This window comes from Plasmodium vivax, chromosome 12 (assembly GCF_000002415.2).
Source record: "Plasmodium vivax chromosome 12, whole genome shotgun sequence".
NCBI classification, from domain to species: domain Eukaryota; phylum Apicomplexa; class Aconoidasida; order Haemosporida; family Plasmodiidae; genus Plasmodium; species Plasmodium vivax.
The window spans coordinates 2,254,285-2,276,098 of NC_009917.1; the positions used below are offsets into that span (position 1 = coordinate 2,254,285).

The following is a 21,814-nucleotide window of genomic DNA, read 5'->3' on the forward strand; positions in this document are numbered from 1 at the left end:
TGTTCAAATGTTGATTATTCCCTGAGGGCGTTTAAAATTGCTTGCCGCGTCCCTTTGCAGCCGTGACATTCGCGCATGCATGTACGCATATCCACTTCTTAATACACCGCGTAACCGCATGCACAACCACATGGCGTCTCAAAAAAGGAACGCTCTAGTGAAGAAATGCCAAACAGAGGTTGTGCCTACATCCAACTTATCCACTTAACATGGGGGGAAAATCAATTTTATGCAAATGGTCTTTCAATTTGATGCATGTAAGGAGTTGCAATATTTGCTTCTTTTTTTTTTAACAAAAATTGAGCGAAAAAAATAAGAAGCACAGCAAAAAGGGGATACCACACGAACGCGTTGCAACATAATCATGTTAAGAAAATAACCTCGCACAAGTGAAACCTCCAAAAATACCGTTTTAATCGATTGCAAAATTTAGTGAATGCCACAAATGAACTGTGCGTGGCAACTCTCGAGTGTAATTTCTCTCCCGTCGTTCCCCAAATGTTGAGCAACATTTCTTTACGTTGCAAGATGTATCGATTTTGTATAAATGACCGTTTTGCATAACAGTTTTTCGGAAAACTCGAATTTGAGGAGCCTCCGTGTAGTTTTGGGCTCCCCCAAACTGTTACCAAAGTAGGGGGATTTTTCCGAGTTTTGCATAACATTGCATTTTTTTTTTTTTTTTCACATATTTGCAATCTTTACATCGTGACAGCGGGCTATGATTCCCCCCGCACATGTACTCATTGGCATGCCCCCACAAATGCATACATATCGCGTGGCAGATTATCCGTAACGAAAAAACAACGGCGCTGCATAATCCCCACGGTAGCTATATAAAACGTGGAGACATATATGTTCATATATACACATGTGTGCCTAAGCGCAGTTACATAATTTAACGAAAGGAACGACGAAGCATGTACAAGGGTGTGCATATTCGCGGCCAACTTTGTTAAACGGGCAATGAAGAGGACTTATCCCTGTTACGCGTGTTTGCGTGTGTACTTGTAACTGTACACGCATGCGCAAATGGATGCTAAGAACATAGGCATTATGTTTTCCCACGCATAGTGCTGAGCATACGCGCATACATACGCTTGGAGGCGGTTATACGGGGAAGTTTTCCTCCCTTTTGCAAAAAAGGCACATGTCTGCCGAACGCAAAACGTTAAAAAGTAAGTCGTTTTGGCCCCCCTGCTGGGACAACTTGCGTTTTATTTTTCAAATTGTAGAGTTATACGTGGAATGTACGCACAATGCATGTGCACATAAATGTATAAAAATTTGTTTTTGCAACATTGCACGTAAGTCCTCCCTATGCTTTTCTTAACCACCTGGGCCAAACGTATTTAACCTCACCGCATAACCCGCCATACTATACTATCATTTCTCAGAAAAAATAAAACTATTATAATCGCGCACGTAAGATACAATTATGATGAGTATACATCAGAATTAGCCCCAGCGCACCTGCCTCCGCCGACAGCCGTTGTAAGTTTTACGCAGAAGTTGCGGCAAAGTTACGCGGAAAAAGCGAATAAATAACGGGGAACAAATCGAGCAAAAAAGACGAGCAAAAAATCGAGCAAACAATCGAGCAAACAATCGAGCAAACAATCGAGCAAACAATCGAGCAAACAATCGAGCAAACAATCGAGCAAACAATCGAGCAAACAATCGAGCAAACAATCGAGCAAACAATCGAGCAAAAAACTTAGCGTAAAAAAAATTCGCAGTTTTTTTACTATATGCGGGGGCTACCTTTTTTCTGAGTTTATTTTATTATTTACTGTAAAAACCTACATGCTAATTGTTATATATGCGGATTGACTTCCCATATGGGGCATTTTTTTATATACGGTATTTTATTACGGCCAAATTGGGGCAAATAATAATACCTTATAGGTCGTCTACCTTTTCTTATAAAGTACGAATTGGCACTGCTTCTTTTGAAAGTGGCGCGTAAAAAATGGAGTCGACCATAAAAAACTGGATGCGGTAGAAGCAGCGCAAAATAGGAAGGGCAATAAGAAGCGCGACAGGAAGCGCAATAACCGCGACGATGATGGGCGTAAACGATACCCGCGCAGGCACGAACGCGGCATGCAAGAATGACCACCAGCATGGAAAAAATTTTCAGAGATATAATAGATTATATTTTGTACATTCCAGGATCAGGTAGGACTACCCCCCCTCACAATTTTATTTAAAAAAAAAAAAAATAAGGGGCACCACATTTCCTCGCCGCGACGTTTGGTATATAAGAAATACCATATGCTACGTAGTATATAATATATAATATAAACTTGTTGCCATGCTGCATTGAGTACACGAATACGCATATGCCAACGCGACGTAACGCAGTATACGATGACAGGCTGGCAATATTTTTTTTCGTATTTTTTTCGTATTTTTTTCGCATTATTTTCGTATTATTTTCGCATTTTTTTCGTATTTTTTTCGTAATTTTTTTGCAATATTTTTTGTGACCTTTTTTCGTACGCGTTAGGAGCATATATAGGATGCCCCCGGCCGAGCATATATATATTATTCATAATATACATGCGCATGGCAACTGTACGTACTCCTCTACATATCATTAGTATGTATACATGTAGGCAGAGAAGATATATACATGAGCATATACATGTATATTACCCGTATGATATATGCGTCGATGGCACTACATATATGTAGGTACAAAAATGCCTACTTTTACCCCTCTTTTCTTTATTTATATACCGCAACAGGCAAGTGAATAAAGCAAAAGTACAATTTTGAAAAAGTCCGTGCAGAAAATAAAGTAATATTATATTTGCCCCCATCTTACGGAATATAATATGCATATATGTACGTACAGTAGGAGTACCTACTTTTAATACCTTTACGGATAATTTTTTTTTTTTTTATTTCTACCATTTAGTATATTTTACTACATTTAGTATATTTTTAGTACCTTCCGTTTATTATGAAAAAAATAATTCATTTACGTATAGAATTTAAATTGTCTATACAGAGTAAATAGCAAAAAATATATAAGCTTATATATTTATATGGCATTTTATATAAATATATACGTGCCAATTTGTTGATATATATATATATATATTTTTTTGCTTGAAAAGCTACGCAATTGTTTTACGTAATTTACGCAAGCAACGCGGAGTCTTTCTTCCGTTTGCCGTATTAGAACTTTCGTCTACTCCGTAATTTTTTCCTTACGAGTGGCAGAAGTGACCACTTTCTGTTTTATTTATTAGTCCCTTTTTTGTGAATCATACTGTACGCGCTGGAGGGGTCAGCTCCAGGGTATGCCATGCGTCCGTTTTTTTCTTAAAAGGAAAAGAAGGCCTCCAGCATCGCGTCAGCGAGCGCGCAGAAATCGTGGCGGTAGTCATCGCTCCACTGGCAGCCATCACCACTTTAGCAGCTATCACCGCTTTAACAGCCACGCCGCTTTAAGAGTCGCCATTATGCGCATCCACCCCTGTTAGCGCTGTGCCGGCCCCCGCCCATATCGTAACGAGCTGAATCCTGCAGTTTGATGTATACTGCATGAATAAATGCGAATCAAACGTTTGGAAGATTTTGCATATTCGCAATACATAGTCCGTTAGTCGTTGAGGACAATTCAGACGATTATTTTTTTGAGCCCCGGCGCGAGCGTTAGACATTGTGAAGACGAAGGAGCAAGCTGTGTCCTCCGCATGCCAGGTTTGCCCTATAACCTCCTTACCGCTTAGCCTGTATAATCACTTTTTCGTATTATTCCGGATCCACGCCACCCTCTGATCAGACGAAGAATCTACCAAGAATAAAGATGATGGTAATGATGATATGATGAGTGTGTTTTGCTAAACGTCACCTAGGGTTATTTCAGAAGTTCACATAAATCGAATAGCAGTAAAATGACTTTGAGGAATGATGCTAAAAGTAAAAACGCAAAAACTAGTGTGAACAATTCTGGGGTTCACAACAGCAGCGGTGGTCCTACCAGTCACGCAGCTGTTCTGGACAGTAATCCGTCGGGAAGCAGAAGCAGCGCAACGGAGTCGAGAGAGGAGAGGCGGAACAGAAGAAGCAGAAACGCACAGATTAGCGTTATCGCCAGCAGCGAAGTCGATGCTGTGGGGGATCAACAAAAGGGTAAAGATGACGGCGAAGAGGTTGATAGAGAAGCGGTTGACCACGAAGCGGTTGCCAACGAAGTGGTAGATAACGAAGTGCAGGCGAGTACCACCGCGCATGTTAACGAAAGTGCTAGTGGTACACACATTGGGGATGACAACGCAGATGTGAAATGCACCGTGGAATCGAGCACATGCCAAATAGGCAACGAAAAGTATGATGTAGGTGGGGATGGAAAGGACGAGAAGGAAGAGCAACATAGTGTTATTCCCCCCCAGGGTGAAGATAGTAGCATCCCAAAGGAGGAAAAAACAAATCCTATGAAAGATCAGAATGGAGAAGAAGAACACGACAATCCAGTCGCACAAGAAGAAGTGGCAGCTATTCCCCTTAAGAGGTCCAGGAGGAGACCCATAAGGAACTACAAATATGACATCTTTTTTCAAGAAGAAAATGTTAGGAGCGTGGCAGCATATAGCAACACGGAGGGATCTAACAGGAAAAAGAAAAAAGTGGACGTACAGAAAAGCCTAGCGGATAATACGTCCGAACCGAATTGTGAAGAGAAAAAAAGTAGCATCCTCTCCAATGAGGAAGATAAAGGAGCGACTAACGTAGATGTGAGCAGTTCCAGAAATGAAGACGCTTTGGTGGAACATACTGATGAGCCTGTCAATGTAAACCCCCCCCCCTGTTTGACAAAAAATGAAGAAGTTGCTCAAAAACCGGAGCACTGCTACTGCAACGTTCTGGGCAATGACGTTTTAGCGGAAGCGGCAGAGAGTGCTGCTCACAGTGTGTGTATTCCTCCCGTTAGCAACCCCACCGCGGATGATAATGCCAAAGAAGGAAGTGCCACCGAAGCTGCGGTAAAGAGCGGTGATAACAACGGTGATGATTTATCTGTGGCTAATCAACCCATGTGGAATGATCCAGAGAGAGAGGAAAATGTAAAGGTGGAGGAAGAGCAAAACGCAGTGGAGGTTCTTCAAGAGGGTAGAACAGTTGACCTGGACAGCTCTATACGTGGGTTTGAGAAGGGAAGGTCACACAGAGGTAGGGGCAAAGGGAAAGCGGGACGGGGGAGAGGCAGAGGAAGAGATAAATTGATGAGCAAAAAAATGGAGTACATTGAACAGCAACCGTTTAGCATTAACAATAGTGACCTCATATTGAGTGAGGAGAAGAAGATTTTTCCTAACGTAACTGATGAAGGTGGTATGGTGGCCACCCTCCCCGTTAGTGAAGATGCTCACCAGATAGTTGTAGCCCCCCCCGTTGAAAAGAAAAAAAGAGGAAGAAAGAAGAAAATACAAAACAGTATTGCTCAAGAGAGTGCCCTCGATGTAAGCTTGAATGAAAATGCGAGGGAACACAAAAGCGCAGTGAAACCTATCCTTCATGATAGTAGCAGACGAAGGAGAAGTGACGTTTCTTTCGACATGAGTAACGCACCAGGTGATGCAGATACGTTCAATTTGGATGCTTTTCCCCCAAGGGTGTCATCCATGTTGCAAGAGAGGCATCTGCCCCATTTGAGAGCCCCCAAAGTGGACATAAACAGCAGCGGGGTTCATAGAAGCTACACCCCTGCGAGGAGGAGAGTGAAGGACGAGAAGAATAAAGAATTCTTGTACAGCGGGAATAGCCCTCTCGGGGTGGCCACCTCCGCTGGTGCGCGTCCTGGTCATGTGGTCAATCCGTCTAGCGGCAGTCATCATCAGTTTAGCCAGGCCGCCCACCTAGACTATGCCTGTGGGCGAAATGCAAAAAAAAGGAAATGCTCCAAAAAGGGAAAACATGGTAGAGGTAGGAAGAAGTCGAGAGGGCGTAAATGCACATCAGTTAACATCTCCACCCACGCAGCAGGTAGTCACAAAAGTGGCGCTGCAAATATGTTTCTGGAAAGTGAGGAAGGGTTCAACGATGGCTATGGCCACAATAGTAGTACCCACGGCGATAATGACAATAAGAGACTCTTCCCAAATGAGACGTTCCAAATTAAGGAAGAATTTATGAATAACGTAAATAGCCTCAACACAGTATTCAATTTTAATGATGAGTTTTTAAAATTTCTAAAAAAAATTAGCCAACTGGATGACATTGATTATGATGTGATGTTGCCCTTCCTGGGGGAGGTACAAGGCAAGCTAGCCAAAGATATCAAGCAGCAATTCTCCCCCCAATCATTAGACTCCCACAACGTAGATGAAGCTGTATACGCTATGGGATACATAGTAGATATACTGAACAATAATAATGAAATTTTAAACAAACTGAATCAGTTGGAATATAAGTTTTATTATGACTACCTTAGGAAGAGATCCTGTAAGGAAGGAAACAAGCAAAAAAATTATGACCACAAAATAGAAAACGAAATTGCCCTAAATATTGCTCGCATTCCAAGGGATATAAATAATGAATGCTGTGCCAAAATTCAAAGCAACGATTTAGATGATGATAACACTGTGAATAATGAGTCTAGTAAAAGCTTTAACGAAATTGATGATGAGGAAGAGAGGAAACTCAATGAACTTCTCTACTGCACGAATAAAGAAATGGATGACACGTATAAGATTCCCAATTGCGCCGATATGTATTTTATGAATTACAACGAGGAAGATGATTTTTACCACATGAATGAGCGCAGCTTGAATTTAAAAAATGATTACGCCACTAGTGTGCTGCCGAATGCCAGTGTTGTGGGGGAGAAGCCTCACCAGGGGAGCTGCGAAGTGGTAGGCGAAAGGACCCTCCTCTGTCATCCAACCAGTGGGGCCCAATCACAAGTGACGCACTCCACTGGGGAGGAGAAGCAACATGGGGGGGATAAAGCAAAACAGGGAAGTGACGCGAACGGACAACCGCATAACCCAGACACGTTTGCAAAAGACGAACCGGGAGAGGATAGCAACATGGAGGGGGGAAAGATCGTAAGCGGCTGCAGTGGGGAAGTGCAAGGGGGGGAAGGACCCCCTGAGGTTGCGCCGAAGTATACGGAAAAAATGGACCACAATGCGGAAAATGAAAAAATAGACAAAAAAATAAACGAGCAGCAAAACGAAAAGAATGTTAACAAGAACGACCCCCAGTTTAAGCATCCCCACAAAATGACCCAACAGAACAACGTCGATTTTGTGTGCGATGAGCTGAACAAGCTTATAAAGCACACCCTGAAGAATGAAGATTTGTTCTATTCGAATTATTCCCAGGGGAGGTATAAAAATGTAAACGAAGAAAGCTTGTTTAAGCATTACATTTCGACGAAACTGTATAAGAGCACCAACCTGGTTGACAGGTATAGGGAGGAGCAGAAGGAGAGGAGCTTTCCTAGCCACAGGGGGTTTAGAGGCAGGCCGCTGGGGGCCAATGAAGGTGTCAGCAGAAAGGTCGACGAGCGGGAAAAAACGCTGATGCAAAGTTATGCCGATTATTTTAGGCGACTGAACGATTTCTCCAGCAGGGGGCGCACCGGGGAAGGCGGCAAAGGAAGAAGTGGTGGAAGTGGTGGAAGTGGCACATGTGGCAGAAGTGGCCCATCACAACTGGGTCATTCCACTGATAACCAGTTAGAGGCTCACCCCGACGCTACTAGCGCAGTTTTACCGCATACGGATGATAATATGGAAAAACAGTGTGCCGACCACGAGGAAAGGTCATCACCATCACCCTGTTGGGATGCAAAAAAGGACCCGGTAGTGGGCCGCCCCAAATGGGAAGATAATTTTAACCAGAATGGTGGAGGTAATGACCACTGGAAGGAAAGACACCTGAGCAACAACAGCAATAACATCAGCATCGTGAGTAGCACCATCGGGGAAATTTCCTATGGCGTTTCGGCTCTTTCGAGCGAGGAGACTACCCCTGTGAAGGAGAAGCTCCCGGAGGAGCCTGATGATAATACGAATAGCGTCAGCGCTAATTTGCAAGGCAACGTTAAAACGGAGCCAATGGACAGAGAAGAAAAGCCTCAGAGGGGGAACGACCACTCGGAAGAAAAACAACCGAACAACTGCTTAAATAGTGAGGAACGGCTGCATGATGGGCCGAAGGGCGCAGATCCGCAGAGAGGAGGTATCCTCAAAGAGGAAGCTCAGAAGGACGAGCCTGAAAAAAAAACGTTCGGGTTTGCGAGCATTATTCCGTTTTTTAAGAAAAGCGTAAAGGAGAATGAACCGGTTGGCAATAATAATCCCGACGGTGCTGAGGGGGCTGACCACGCTAACCACGCTGACAATGCGTGTGATCATGCCAAGCAGGGTGGTGACCGCTTATTGAAGGAAACCGAGGCGGAGTTCGAGACCCAGCCCAGCGGCGGTGTTGGCGCTACTGAGAAAGGCCCAGCAGATGGTAAACCCAAAATTGACGGAGAGAAAGACAACGCTTCTATCAGAACACACGATGAGGAAACCAAAGTTTGTGCCCCCTTCGAAGGTAGCAGCAACTCTTTAGACATTTCCAATCGGAGCGAAAAAGACAAGGCGGGAAAAGCCACAACGGATGTGTCGCTACGTCCCTGTGATGGCGGCACTACAGAATACAGAACCTCACCAAGAACGTGTGCCCACGCGTTAAGGCACATGAATGAAATGCGCGAAAAGAACATCGACACCCTCTTGAAGGAGACCTTCCATTTAAAGGATAACGAATTTATGAGCATAAAGAGGGACAAAACGCAGAAGGAAATTCTAAACTGCCTGAGAATGGTTTCCCAAATTAAGAAAATATTTTTCGACGAGTGCTCAAAAATGATTAATGACCAGATTTATGTCCTCGAGAAAAATTTTAGGATTCCGGACTGCTCCTTGTCGATACTGAAGAATTCGTTTGGCTACAATGACGGCAAGTGACGCGCCGCGTTTATCCCTTCGGAGAGTAGGTCTGTTTTTCTTTAAAATGGGCCGTTTATGAAAAATACGCCTTTTCTGAAAAATAGGCCTTTTTTGAAATCATGCCTCCTTTTTTTTGCCCTTTTTTTTGTCCCGCTGCATGAAAAACCCCTTTTTTGTTTTCCGCATAACTGAACCGCTTAACGATGGCTCCCCGGAGCGCATTTAAAATTGACCCTACTGAACACGTCCCTTCATGGGGAACTTTTGAGCAGCCACTCCGTTGTGCGCCGCGAAGGTTGAAAAAAAAACAGACATCACATTATGCGTATATATATATATATATATATACGTACGTACGTGCGTAACGTGGTGCATTTCACCCCAACGCGTTGCGGTCAGCTGAGCAACCCCCTTAAAAGGACAAACTTTATTTCGCCTTTGAAAATGCTTCCTTTTTTGTGTGTTGCTTTATGGGGACGGCGCATTTACCAGGATGTTGCTTTTTTTCACTCCCCCGAAGTGACACTTTACGTAACCGCCAAAATGTGACATTTCGCAAAAGTGCGAAAAAAGGAAGTCTGTCAGTTCGTCTATACATCACGAAAGGGGGGAACAACCACACAGATTTGCATTTTTACACAAAGGGTGCTCATCCTTTTGGAGGAAGAAAATCTGCATGCAAAGGGGTTATTTTGCATTGTTGCAGAGGTGTTACCCCAGTGGTGTAAAATAATAATTTTGTGGAGGTTTATGAAAATTTACACAAAAAGGGGTGCCCCTTTTGCCCTTTCGATAAGACACACCATTGGCACATTCCTCAATGTGCTACGTACGCGGATGTACCGCTTATTGGGAGAACAGTTAGGGTGCATCCCCTCCATACACATGTGCCCACTTTTCGCGGAACCCCTCGCAGGGCCGAAAAGGGGAGTACCTTTTTGGAATTAAAAATCTGTTCTACTCGGTTAAAAACACTACATAGGTTTAAAATGTTCAGATGACGCACGAAAATTGCAAATGCGTTTTTTGTTCTTGTTGGGTGGGGGGTAAAACACACGAAATGGAACGTCTGTGCGCGTTTGGAAAAAATGAATTGCACTATTGTTACTATTGTTACTATTTTTATTATTGTTATTTTTTTTATTATTTTTTTTTTTTTTTTTTTTTTTTATGTCAACGTGTGCATCTTTGAATAGCGATAATGTATTGCAGAGTTTTATCGTGTAGGCCTGGCGCTGCCTCATGCGCGGGGGCGCTTACGCAACGGGTGCTGCGCGGGACACGTGCAGAGGAGGGCATTCTCCCGATGCCCACCCTCGGGTGATCACCTCGACGCGGGGAAGCGTCTACACACGCACGCGTATATACACCCACGCATCTACACACCCATGCCTGACGCACGGATGGCGAACAGATGGCCATTACAACTTATCCAGGTAGTTGTCCAACTGCGGCATTTCGACCTTAATACCCTTCCTCTCTCGGATGTTCATAATAATTTTATAGGAGTTCTTGTTGGAGTCAAATGGGTCATCATAAAGCACAGACCAGTGATCAAAGACACACTGTGGGAAGGCCTGTCCGGAAGTGGCAGCTCGCAACGCAGAGGTGAAACCAAAAGATTCAGCGACGGGGAGGTGTGCCTGTATCTTTAGGAGGGGCGTACCCAATTTTTGATCCTCCGAAATGACGATACCTCTTCTTTTGTTTAATACTGAGTAGACTCCACTGACAACATCTTGTGGGCAGCTAATATCTACAAGGTAAATGGGTTCTACTAATCTTGGGAAGGCAGTCAATTCACATGCGTAGATACACTTCTTACATGCAGGCATAATTTGTCCCGCACCTCTATGTATAGCATCAGCATGCATATGCACGTCTAACATTCTAAACTCACAACCTCTCATGTTTTCTTCGCATAAAACTCCTTCTTTGGAAGCCCACTGAAAAGCTGCCACACAGTGCACCTTAATTTCATTCATGTATTGGATACCACTGGTATTATCGGTCAACAAATTGGGTCCAATTGTTTCTGGTCCGAATGCCCAGATTTTCAAGGCCAAGTTTTTATCCCACTGGTAATTACTGTGTAGGTAATTTGCCCTAGCTTTGGGGTCATCCTTATCTGATACTTTATTCTTGTCAATATCTTCTGGCAATCCTTCAGCTAACGGGAACGCTTTCATAAAAAGACGGTTGTGTTTGTTTGGAGATTTACCCAAACAGGTCATGGAGGATTCTTCTGTAACTGTTTCTCTGTACGAAACGACGGGGTCTGACACGATAAAGTCAATCTGTGCATACTCGTCTTTTAAATCTTTTAGGCAAATTTCAATGTGTAATTCACCACAACCGGAAATGATGTGTTCTCCTGATTCGTCCGTCTGACATAGGACTAGCGGATCTGATTTGGCCAATTTTTTCAAACCATCCACTAATTTTGGTAACTGCTTGCTATCCTTGGGCTTCACAGCAACACGCACGACAGGGGAGACACTATACTTCATATCTGCAATGTTATGTGCTTCCTTAAAAGTTGTAATCGTTCCTGATTTTACAATGTACTGATCTACTCCGACTAAACAACAGGTGTTACCACATGGGACATCCTGCACTTGTTCGGTGTACCTACCCATCATGAGCACCGTCCTTTGGATGTTCTTCTCATACAGATCTGTTTTTTCCCCTGGCACGTAGTGTGGGCCTTGGATTCTTACCTTCTGGCCTGTTGCAACTGTTCCGGAGAAGACACGGCCAAAGGCGTAAAATCTTCCCTTGTCAGATGTGGGCACCATTTTCGATATGTACATCATTAGGGGACCTTGTGGGTCACAGTTACGAATAGCATTGGCCGCTTCATCATCCATGGGACCTTCATACAGGTTCTCTACACGGTACTTCTGAGCTGTGGCGGGGGATGGCAAATGAGTGACAATCATTTCGAGTAGGGTATCTCCTGCTGGTAACCACAACTGCATTGCCTTTTTTAGTAACTGTTTTCCGGTCAAATTTTTGTCATCTCCTTTTAATTCAACACCAATATTTGTCAACATCTTTGTGTACTTATCCTTATCGTCATTCATGATGGATTGACATAAATTTAAAATTGGCTCCATGATGAACTGACAGAAACCTCTCTTGTATCCTTCCTGCTGGTTTTTGGACCACTTCTTCGTCTTGGCATCATAAAAGCTGTTACCCCATAGGCGCTGCATCATTTTGCTCTTCTCAATACCAAACTTTTTGGAGTAAATTCGAGAAAACGTTTCTAAGGTGAATGCCCAACCTTGTAAACCTGAACCGAAGGACACTGTTCCTTTTTCTGGGTACACCTGGATGTCTCCCATCAGCTTGTCCGTATAAGTGGAGATAATGACATTCACACTTTCAATCGTTCTGGCAAAGGTCTGATAGATATCTTCCACTTCCATTTGTAATTCTAGCAACGCTCTGTCTACTTTGTTCACATGTAACACTGGCTTGATTCTTTCTCCTAACGCTTGGTACAACACCGTTTCTGTCTGCACACACACTCCTTCAATGGTATCCACCACCACTAACGCACCATCTGTAACTCTTAACGCTGCTGTCACTTCTGATGAAAAGTCCACATGTCCTGGGGAATCGATTAGGTTAATAAGAAAGGGTTTCTTTCCTTCACCATCTTCCAAATCGTGTTCAAAGTACATAGAAATACCGGTCGACTTGATGGTAATGCACCTTTCCTGTTCATCTGCCCTCGTGTCTGTGAAACGCGCATCTCCTGCATGCTTGCTAGAAATGATACCAGCTTTGGAAACTAGAGAATCTGTTAGGGTTGACTTTCCATGGTCCACATGTGCTATAACGGACATGTTCCTGATCTGCTTGGTTTTGTTCATGATCTCACGAACCTGGTCCACTGTGAAGTTCACCATTTTGTCCTACCTTGATGTGTGCTCGGATGGGGGGTGGGGGTTGGTTTGGTATTCCTTTGGTTTGGTGTTACTTGGCTAACACTGCGCACTGGGGGGTAGCGGCGGAATGCGTAACTGCTCAACGGGGCACCCCTTTCGCGTTTCGCTTTTTTTCCCCTTTAACCCTCGCGAGATGTATGCACGCGCGCGGGGGTTGGCGTACAATTCAGCAAGTATAACACGCTTATATCTGCACGTGCACGAACTGGTCGCTCATGTATATATAAATTAAAAAACAGGCGCAAAACAGTTTTTTTGGCTTTTCCGTGTGAAAGCTTCTTTCTCCTTGCGGGGAATTGTACATACGGGTGTAATATGCGCAGGGCGTTTGTTTTACGCGCGTGCTGCAATTAAACGGGATGAAGCATTCGCGCGTTTTTTCGTTACTAAAGCGTTCGCCGCAATACTCAAGTATTGGATGCGCGTATGTTTGTTACGTGCGCGGTACGCAAGGGGTATATCACAATATTGTAACACTGTAATGCTATAATGCGTATGTTTCTCAAAAAACTCTCATAAACTTCGTTTTTTTTTAAAAAATGTTTGCAATTTGCGTTTAACTGGTGTTTGCACGAGCTGTTCACTTTCCTACATTTTTTTTTAAAGATAAGTTGTCAAGGTGGTAAAATAGTGCTCCGCGTTTCGCTTTGCGTTTTTAACTTTGCATTTTTAATTTGCGTTTTTAATATACGTTTTTAATTTACGTTTTTAATTTGCGCTTTTAATTTGCTCTTTTAATTCTCGTTTTCAGCTTTGCTCTTTTTTGACACGATATGTAGCGAAATGTATACGGGGGCTTCGCACAAAAATGACCCGAACGGTACGCATATGCAATTCGCCAGTATAGTGTAAGTATATATTTCGGCCAATTACCAACCTGCAGGCAAAATGCAATATATGCTGGAAGCAAAATGGTTAAAAAAAAAAACAATATCGGGGGGCGGTACGCATATTATTATATTTTCACGCCTATGTCGGGTGGCCAAAAAATAATGTATATGCTTTTTTAAAGGCGTAAAAAAAAAAAAAAAAAAACAGCCAAAATGGGTATGTTATCCGATAGGGGGACAAGGATGTATTTCCTTTTCCGAACGTGTGAAATGGTAACACGAATATTGTCACCCCCCATATGTGCCTACGGTTGTGTTTGCATACTATGTCATGTGACAAAAAAAAAATACGTACAGGGGGGGTGAATTCTCTGGGTGGGTATTAACCACGTAGCGATTATTGGGGGAGCATAAATCGAAAAAATTATGTGATATTTCCCATGTGCGTTTTCCCCTTCACGAAAGCGTAAAATTGACCAGTCGGCTGTGTATTAAAAGGAACGAAGTGGTATCAATCGCTCCTTTTTTGTGTATGTTCATCCCGCTCTGCGCGCAAGTATACATAATACCCTCTTACCGCATACATGAAGTACGCTGCTTGGGGAAAACCACGAGGGCACACCGTTGTGCACGGCGCAGGGCAGCGCAGTACGGGGGCATATCAAGCGTACGCACGTAAGTAAGCTGGTATGTAAAATCGGTACAAACATACGAAGTGTACGTTATAAGTGCTCCCCATGGACCGCTACTATTGTCATATGACCGCGCGAAAGAGCTGTACCTGCTGTGCGTACCCCTAAATGGTTGAGAAGATACCCAGGCATCCGTTTTTTATTCTCAAAATGGGGGGAAGAAATTCCCGCACAGCATTGCGCTGCTGAGCAGCAAGGTATACCGGCGTTTTTGACCCCTTTAAGTTTAATATTTACCAGTTTAGCCATTTTGGGGGGGGAAAAAAAAAGGAGGGATACGATACATAAAATTAAAATCACCGTAAAAGAGCACAGTTTAATGAGTTTCCAAAGGGGCCATTTTGCTTATCTTTCCCCGAACTGGCATTCATACGTATATGCAAACGTATACCTTTTTTGCAACTTCCGATGGTGTGGCGAGTCAGAAGTCACCACGGTACCTTCGCGTCGAGCGAGTTCCCCCCTTTATGTGCTGAAAATGAATTTCCAATGAGGCAATCTTAACAGTTAATCGTATTACTCAAATAACGTTGTGGAGGGAGTAAACATGGCAGACGAAACAAAATTTAACATGCACTTAAAAGGGGTGCCAGTCCCCGTAGCCTTGTGCAACTCTACATGGTTTTTGCTTTTGCTCCAACTTTTGAGGAGCACTTTCACAGTATGAACAAGTCAGACCAAATGGCGGAGTAACCCACTTTGCATTTTCGGCTGGGGGAAGTATAATATATGCTTCTCCAATTCATGAAATGTTAAAAGGCGCATATTTTCCAGAAGCGTAGCAACGGGATGAGAAAAATGTCCCATGCGAAATAAGTTTTAACCCCCACCCATTTTGCACACACGTGTGTGTGAATTATGGAGAAAAAAAAAAAAATTGCTTCCATTGATAGTTATTAAAAATTACGCATCACCATGGCAGGTTTGAATAGTCAACACCGTTTTGTAACGTCATAAATGCGCTACAATTAGACAAGTGCAGTTTGCGCAGATTTGAACAAAAGGTCTGTTCGTTTGGTCCCCCCCCCAAAATAGGGAATTTGCGCCTGCACGCGGTGTGCACCTTTGGGGAAGATGATACCCCCAGGAAAGCATTCGTATAGGTCACATTAATCTCCCAACGCACAATTCTTCATTTTGTGTGTACGCTCTGGACCATCGCTCAGCACTGTAACGAAAGAAAGGTTCTATTAAAAAAGTAAAATCGGTTACTTGGCGGGGAAATGATTTATGCCACGAAGAAAGCAGCCAACGTGTTGTTCACGCCATTACATCACATCGGTGTGGGGAAAAAAGGGGTAAGGCAGCCAAGCCACCTTAATCGCTTAACGCATTTGAGAAAATCTCGCAGGAATGCCTGCACATGTGCTGAGAACATTTAAAATTGTGCCTACATTCGGCAAAAATAAATAAAATAAAATAAAATAAAATGCCGTAATATAAGCTCCACTCGTTCGCCTCCCCAAATGAATTAAAAAAAATGTATATGTACAATAAAACCAAATGGGTGTGCACCCTCAAAAGGGTGTAATATGACGGACGTGAAAATTTCCCCTTAAGTGTATCCTTCCTCAGCTTATCATTTTATTGGATGACACATGGAGCGAGGCTTCGTTCATTCACATTTGAATGCGCAAAAGAGCAACGCCATTCGTTCGTACATTCCTGCATGCCCCCCTCAAAAAAATATGATGTGAACATTTGGGGGAAGGCTGACACTCCTGAGCGGGTTTATTTTATTTTACTCGCCTTTGCGCCATTTTTTTATTTCAATTTTTCAAGCCGTAATTTTGTAAATTCAATTTGCGAAAAATTGAAGGGCACATATTGTGTGATGTATATACCTCCAAGGTGGATGCAAAAAAAATGAAGTAAAAGTAGCGCATTTTTAACACTTGGGGTGAAACAAAGCTTGACAGCGTTATCAGCCCTTTGTGTGTAAATGGCCAAACTGGTGCGGACGTATGTATACAGCTTTTTGTATGCGCGAAGATGAGCGCAACAAGGACATATGCTCACTTTGCTGCATGTTATATATCTCCAGTTGTGCAATTGTAGAAAGGGGCTTTTTGAAAACATAAGGCGCTGCGCGTTTAAGCAATCCGCTTTGACGAAATCGCAACTGTGTAAGTGGCACGTAAAAGGAAATTATTTCTTCCAACCCTTTTACTCCTGTGCTACACCCCATTGGGTAATTTAAACGCTACCTTAAAGAGAAAAAATACTGAAGCTGATATGTGCCTTCGCAGAAGCGAACGGAAGCATGCTTTGCAAAAATAGGGAGCTGCTCATATTTAAATGAAGAGGCAAAAGGGAAACAGTCCCAAATGTATCTGCCAATCTGTTTACGCTTCCGCGGGTACACACACATTTACGTCGTAGCGGATGAATTGAAATTTCTGCGAATAGATATTGCCATTGGGTTGGCGTCGTGTAAGCTTATCAGACCGCATGACTGCACGTAGGAGGACAATTCCGCATCCACTTTTAGAAGTTACCTACAAAAGTAACTCACCCGGTTAGGTTAAATAAGCGAACAAGCTTCGATGTGAAAAGCACGATGCGCAGGATTACACCCCTTTGAGAGAAACACTTGACGAGTGTGCCGTCGTGTAACTAGCGAACGCGGTATAGGGGGATAGCCAACGCAGCGCGAAACGAGGCAAAAATGCTCTCCCTAATAAAGTCCGTCTTTTCCAACACGCAAGACGAGAAGGCGCTGAACGTGTTAATAATCGGCGAGTGCGAATCGGGCAAAACGAGTCTCTTCAATCTGATCGGCAGTTTTCACAACAAAAGCAAATATGACATGTTAAGCACGGTTATCCCCACGGGGAATAAAAACGGCAATTGTGCCCTCGGATTTAACACGAAGAAAATTACCTTCAATAAAAAGCCCTTAAAAATATATGACTTGGAAGGCACGGCGACGAACACGATAAATATTTACGATTGTTATTATGATGACGCGGACGTGATATTTTACGTGATTGACGCTAAGGATGAGAAGCACATTTTTAAGGCGATCCTTTACTTGTCTTGTTTAAGTTCGGATGGGAGGCTGCCAGGTGGGAGGCTTCCTGGTGGGAGGTTGCCAGGTGAGAGGCTGCCAGGTGAGAAACTACCTGATGAAAGCACCACCTGTAAACAGGGAAGGCAATTCTTAAAACCTATTTTCATTCTAGGAAATAAATCCGAAGACACGTCAGCGTTTTTTTCCGCGCCCTGTATATCCAATTATATAAACTCAATAGACGTCTACAAAAATGAAAAATTCTGGCAGTTCCTTCTGTCGAGTGAAAACACCTTCTTGGAGCACTACCTGGGTGTGCTGCATGAAAGGGTGCTGAGTTGCGCCTTCGATGATGGCGTTTTGGGGGAGCAAACAGATCAAAAGAAGGCGAAAGGGGAGGGGAACCGGGATGATCAAAATGGAGAGGCCACGAAAAAGATGCGATATGAACCAAAGGAGGAAAATTTCCAATATGCGCACCTTCCCGAACGAGCACAAAAAAAACCCCACAGCGACATCGTGAAGGGCATAAAGAGCGGGCGAAAGGGGGCCATCACCGTAGACGACGTCGAGAATGACCAACTGCTAGAAATGTTATTTAAAAAGGTCGTTAGCGAGAATGTTAATAATTACAAACGTATGCCCATACAAGTCTATAACATTAGCGTGCTAAGAAATAAAGGAGTGTATGAAGTGATGGAAAAAATTTTTGATGAATATTTTTTGAGCGGCATGCATACAAATGGGGGTAACGCCTGTAAGAACACCCCCCCTGGGAAGACAGAAAGAAGGAGGAAATACACAAACGAGCATGTGCCTCTTAATGGAAGAGGTGGATCTGATTATCTTATTCGAGATGGTACAGGGGGGGCACGCACACATTTGCCACACGTGTTTGGAGAAGGGGGTGGTCACTCGGGAAAGCCAATTCTTCACCCCCAAAATTGCAGAATTCACAACGTAGACATGACGCAACAGTTACACACAGTGCCAAACAGTGCTTACGTGATGTACGAACGGAATAGCACTTCGGTGAGTTTATTCATCGAGCATATACAGCACCTATATTTTGGGAAGAGCACTTTTGATAATGTGCCAAAGAAGCTTTTCTTCCTCCACCAGGGGAATGCGAAATGTAGAAAAAAATATAAAATTAAAAAGAAGGACCAGCTGAGAGGGAGCGGAACTGCGGCGGGGCTGCAAAAGGGGGAAGCGGCAGAGCAGCTGAAAAAAAGTTACCATGCTGAGGAGACGCATGATGGTGAAGAAGCGCCTGCTGATGAAGTGACCTGCGAGTCTAAAGAATCCTACGATGCTAAAGAAACCTACGAGGCGAAGGAAACCCTGTGCGCAGACGGAACCCTCTCGCTTGATAACCCCCCGCCAGTGGGCAAGGCAATACCGGAGGATAAATCAGGCGAGGCGGAAAGGGAACACACGAAAGGTGAAGTCACAGCGATGGGTGTAAATGATATCTCGGGAGGAGGAGCAGCTAACGCGGAGGTTAAAAGGGAAGAGTTTGACCGCGAAACGGGTGAAGTTAGCCAAGTGGGCCTCGCCTCTGCGGCGTGGCCAACATGTAGAGAATACGTAGCGGCAGAGCTGACCAAAGGAGAGACGCACCCAAGTGGTCGTGAATTCATAGAAGACGAATCAGAAAGTGAAGGGAAAAAAGCAAGGGAGCTTTTCCCATCTGATAAGGAAGAAAATGGTCAGAGTTACGCAAACCTCGCCCACTACACGGACTATTCGTCAAACGAGGAGACGTCAAAATGTGGCATCCCCCTTTGGGAAAAGAACCATATAAATGGCCACACGGAAGAGGGTAAGAATGTCATACGCAAGGGAAAAGTTAACAAGAAGAAATACTTCATTGTGGAAAAAAAGAAAAAAAAGAAATTTCTCCACAGCGGTAAAAAAATAAATGATGCAGAGGAAACTTCGAGTAACTCCCTGGAAGACGTTAACCTGATGAATGTTATGCGGATAGATTCGCTGAACAAAATTTAGCCACCGAGGGCACTGCAATGGGTGAAGAGGGACCCAAGTGAAGGATGCAAAAAAGAACACCCTTTTTTTTTTTTTTTTTTTGCACACATACGCCCATGATTACGCAAGAGGAATGTTAATTTGATTTGCACTGATTGTACACACTATTGGGGATTCCCTCATGCACAGTTGCGTAACTGTATCTACCATTTTGTGACCAGCGTCGGTCATATTTTTCGTTAATGATTCACCCCTTTTAGTTTACACTTTTGTGAAGAAGTGTGTTTCACTTTTTTTTTGGAGTCCCTTTGTTTCTCCCTCATTTGTGGACTTTTTTTTGTATGTACAAATTACACTCATGGTGATGTGACCTTTTTAAGTTTTCCAAATTGTGTGAATGGCCTTTCTGCCGAGAAGGCCAAAATTAATTCAGATAGATGGTCATGCGGGTGAAACGAAAAAAAAGTAGAGGGCAGGCTCAATGGCAACGCCCAAGTGGAGTTGCGAAAGGAGCAAAACCGGTCGTGTGTACGTATGAAGGGGGCGCGCTTCACTGAAATGACCAATACACTGCTATAGTGGGGAGCAAAAAAAAAAAAAAAAAAGGCTAGACGTTCTCCACGATGACGGAGGTAGACGTGCCTAGGTAGTTATTTATAGAAGCGCAACCCAACTTCATGTCAAAGTTTTTCAAAACAGTAATGAGCGAAATGAGGATCCTCGATCCGGAAACAGAGCTCGGATGCCCTAAGGATAAAGCACCTCCATTTATATTCACATTGGATTCATCTAAGCCTAAGTTGCGAATGTTATACACTACGTCTAAAGCGGAGGATTCATTAATTTCGTGATAATCAACGGAGGATTTATTTGCCCTTTTAAGACACTTGGTTATTGAGTGAGAGATGCTAAGAGGAGCATCAGAAGGGTACACTGATGCATTATCATACGTCAGAATTTGCGCTAAGGGGTTTATTTCCAGTTGGTTAATTTTTTGTTCGCTCATAAGAACAATCGCACAAGCACCATCTGCAAAGGGTGCAATGTTACGGTTGGTTACTACAGAGTCTATGCTTAAGTTACAAATATCGTCGAGGTTATATTTTTTATACATTTCGTCCGTTTCGATGATCGTTTTTTCATTCGTGATGGGGTTTTTCTTCTTCTGAATTATTAATGGGAATAATTCTTGTTGAATTAAGTTGTCACTATACGCATTGGCTGTCCTTTTAAACGAATTGACCACATACGCATCGAGGTCTACTCTGGGGATTTTAAACCTTTTGCAGAATTGTTCCATGAGATTATTTCTTTTTAATTCCTTATTGCTAACAATGTAGTCGTACCCATCACTCACGATGCTGTCATTTAGGAGGCCGTTCCCCAGATGGTGCTTCTCCGTTCTTATGCTTTTTAAGTAGAAGGGGCTTTGGGACATGGATTCCATGGCGCCAACTACGCAGACGTCCTTTCCGCCCTTGATTAGCTCGTACCCGAGGGTGACTGCGTCCAGCCCCCCGCAGCACAGGTTGCTCACCAGGTGCGTCTTCGCGTTTAGGTTTATCCCTGCACGGGGGGGGAGAAGCGACTATGGGGGGGAACCTACTATGGGTGGGAACTCACAGTAGGGGGGACACTTCAAACGGAGAGCACTAATTCGGAAGGAATCACCTCCCTTTGGTGCGTATCCAGCAGCTGGAGTGGCTCACCCGTCGCAACCACCACCCGCTGGAGGGGCAGCGGGCCGCACCCCGCGGGGAGGGACTGCCCGAAGATCAGGCAGTCCACTTCGTCCTTTTCAACTTGGCTTCGCTCCAGGGCCTTCAAGATGGTTGGGCCGGCTGCGCAGCGAGGTGCAAAGGGGAAAAGAAAAAAAGGAGGGATGGGTGGACGCATAAGTATAGATCGCCGCATAAGTATAGATCGACGCACATGTACAGATCGCCGCACATGTATAGATCGCCGCACGCACACTTGCGCGGCGAACCGCCCCAACGCAGGGTGACCAGCGTGCTTCATGCACGGACGCTGCTTTGCAAATCCGCCGCCCTAACCTAACTTATGCACAGGTATTTGTGACAGGCTCCCACCCAGGGAACCGATGGGCGTCCTGGCATAGCCCGCGACGAACACCCTTCTCAAGTTGTTTGTTGTCATCATATTAGTATCGCTCTCTCCCCCCGTTGATTCGTATCATTGTGCAGTTTGCTTTTCACCTTGGAGAGAGTTCATTCGACGCATCTACGCACGTGTGCAATTGTTATGAAAAATTGTGGCCCAATTAAGCACATACGTGAGATGATGCAGTATGGCAATACGTTTGGCGGGTCTTCCCTCAACACCGCCAATGAGCAGCGTTAAGTCGGGA

The 21,814-nt window shown here is 43.9% G+C and overlaps 4 protein-coding genes across 4 annotated transcripts, besides 11 other annotated features; 2 read left to right on the top strand and 2 right to left on the bottom strand.

The window, feature by feature from the left end:
• The first annotated feature begins 2,462 nt into the window (after nucleotides 1–2,462).
• Nucleotides 2,463–2,527: a microsatellite.
• An 880-nt stretch (nucleotides 2,528–3,407) lies between these two features.
• Nucleotides 3,408–3,470: a microsatellite.
• A 441-nt stretch (nucleotides 3,471–3,911) lies between these two features.
• Nucleotides 3,912–8,981, top strand: PVX_117920 (hypothetical protein, conserved; the record flags this gene model as incomplete). Its single annotated transcript, XM_001615827.1, has 1 exon — nucleotides 3,912–8,981. One exon carries the CDS (start codon nucleotides 3,912–3,914, stop codon nucleotides 8,979–8,981), a length of 5,070 nt encoding a protein of 1,689 aa, XP_001615877.1.
• Nucleotides 8,982–10,133: 1,152 nt separating this feature from the next.
• Nucleotides 10,134–12,883, bottom strand: PVX_117925 (elongation factor 2, putative; the record flags this gene model as incomplete). The annotated part of the gene is made up of 1 exon (XM_001615828.1): nucleotides 10,134–12,883. The coding sequence occupies one exon, from the start codon at nucleotides 12,881–12,883 to the stop codon at nucleotides 10,385–10,387; it is 2,499 nt and encodes an 832-aa protein (XP_001615878.1). The 3' UTR covers nucleotides 10,134–10,384.
• Nucleotides 11,718–11,758: a microsatellite.
• Nucleotides 11,802–11,826: a microsatellite.
• Nucleotides 12,800–12,842: a microsatellite.
• A 573-nt stretch (nucleotides 12,884–13,456) lies between the features above and the next one.
• Nucleotides 13,457–13,484: a microsatellite.
• A 3,628-nt stretch (nucleotides 13,485–17,112) lies between these two features.
• On the top strand, nucleotides 17,113–19,467 carry PVX_117930 (hypothetical protein, conserved; the record flags this gene model as incomplete). Its single annotated transcript, XM_001615829.1, has 1 exon — nucleotides 17,113–19,467. One exon carries the CDS (start codon nucleotides 17,113–17,115, stop codon nucleotides 19,465–19,467), a length of 2,355 nt encoding a protein of 784 aa, XP_001615879.1.
• Nucleotides 19,006–19,109: a microsatellite.
• Nucleotides 19,468–19,781: 314 nt separating the features above from the next.
• Nucleotides 19,782–19,832: a microsatellite.
• A 179-nt stretch (nucleotides 19,833–20,011) lies between these two features.
• Nucleotides 20,012–21,701, bottom strand: PVX_117935 (acetyl-CoA acetyltransferase, putative). Its single transcript, XM_001615830.1, has 3 exons — nucleotides 21,501–21,701; nucleotides 21,156–21,287; nucleotides 20,012–21,012 (listed from the first exon to the last, which is right to left on the bottom strand). Exons 1-3 carry the CDS (start codon nucleotides 21,604–21,606, stop codon nucleotides 20,054–20,056), a joined length of 1,197 nt encoding a protein of 398 aa, XP_001615880.1. The 5' UTR covers nucleotides 21,607–21,701; the 3' UTR covers nucleotides 20,012–20,053.
• Nucleotides 20,654–20,673: a microsatellite.
• Nucleotides 21,006–21,025: a microsatellite.
• Nucleotides 21,235–21,267: a microsatellite.
• Nucleotides 21,702–21,814: the final 113 nt, after the last annotated feature.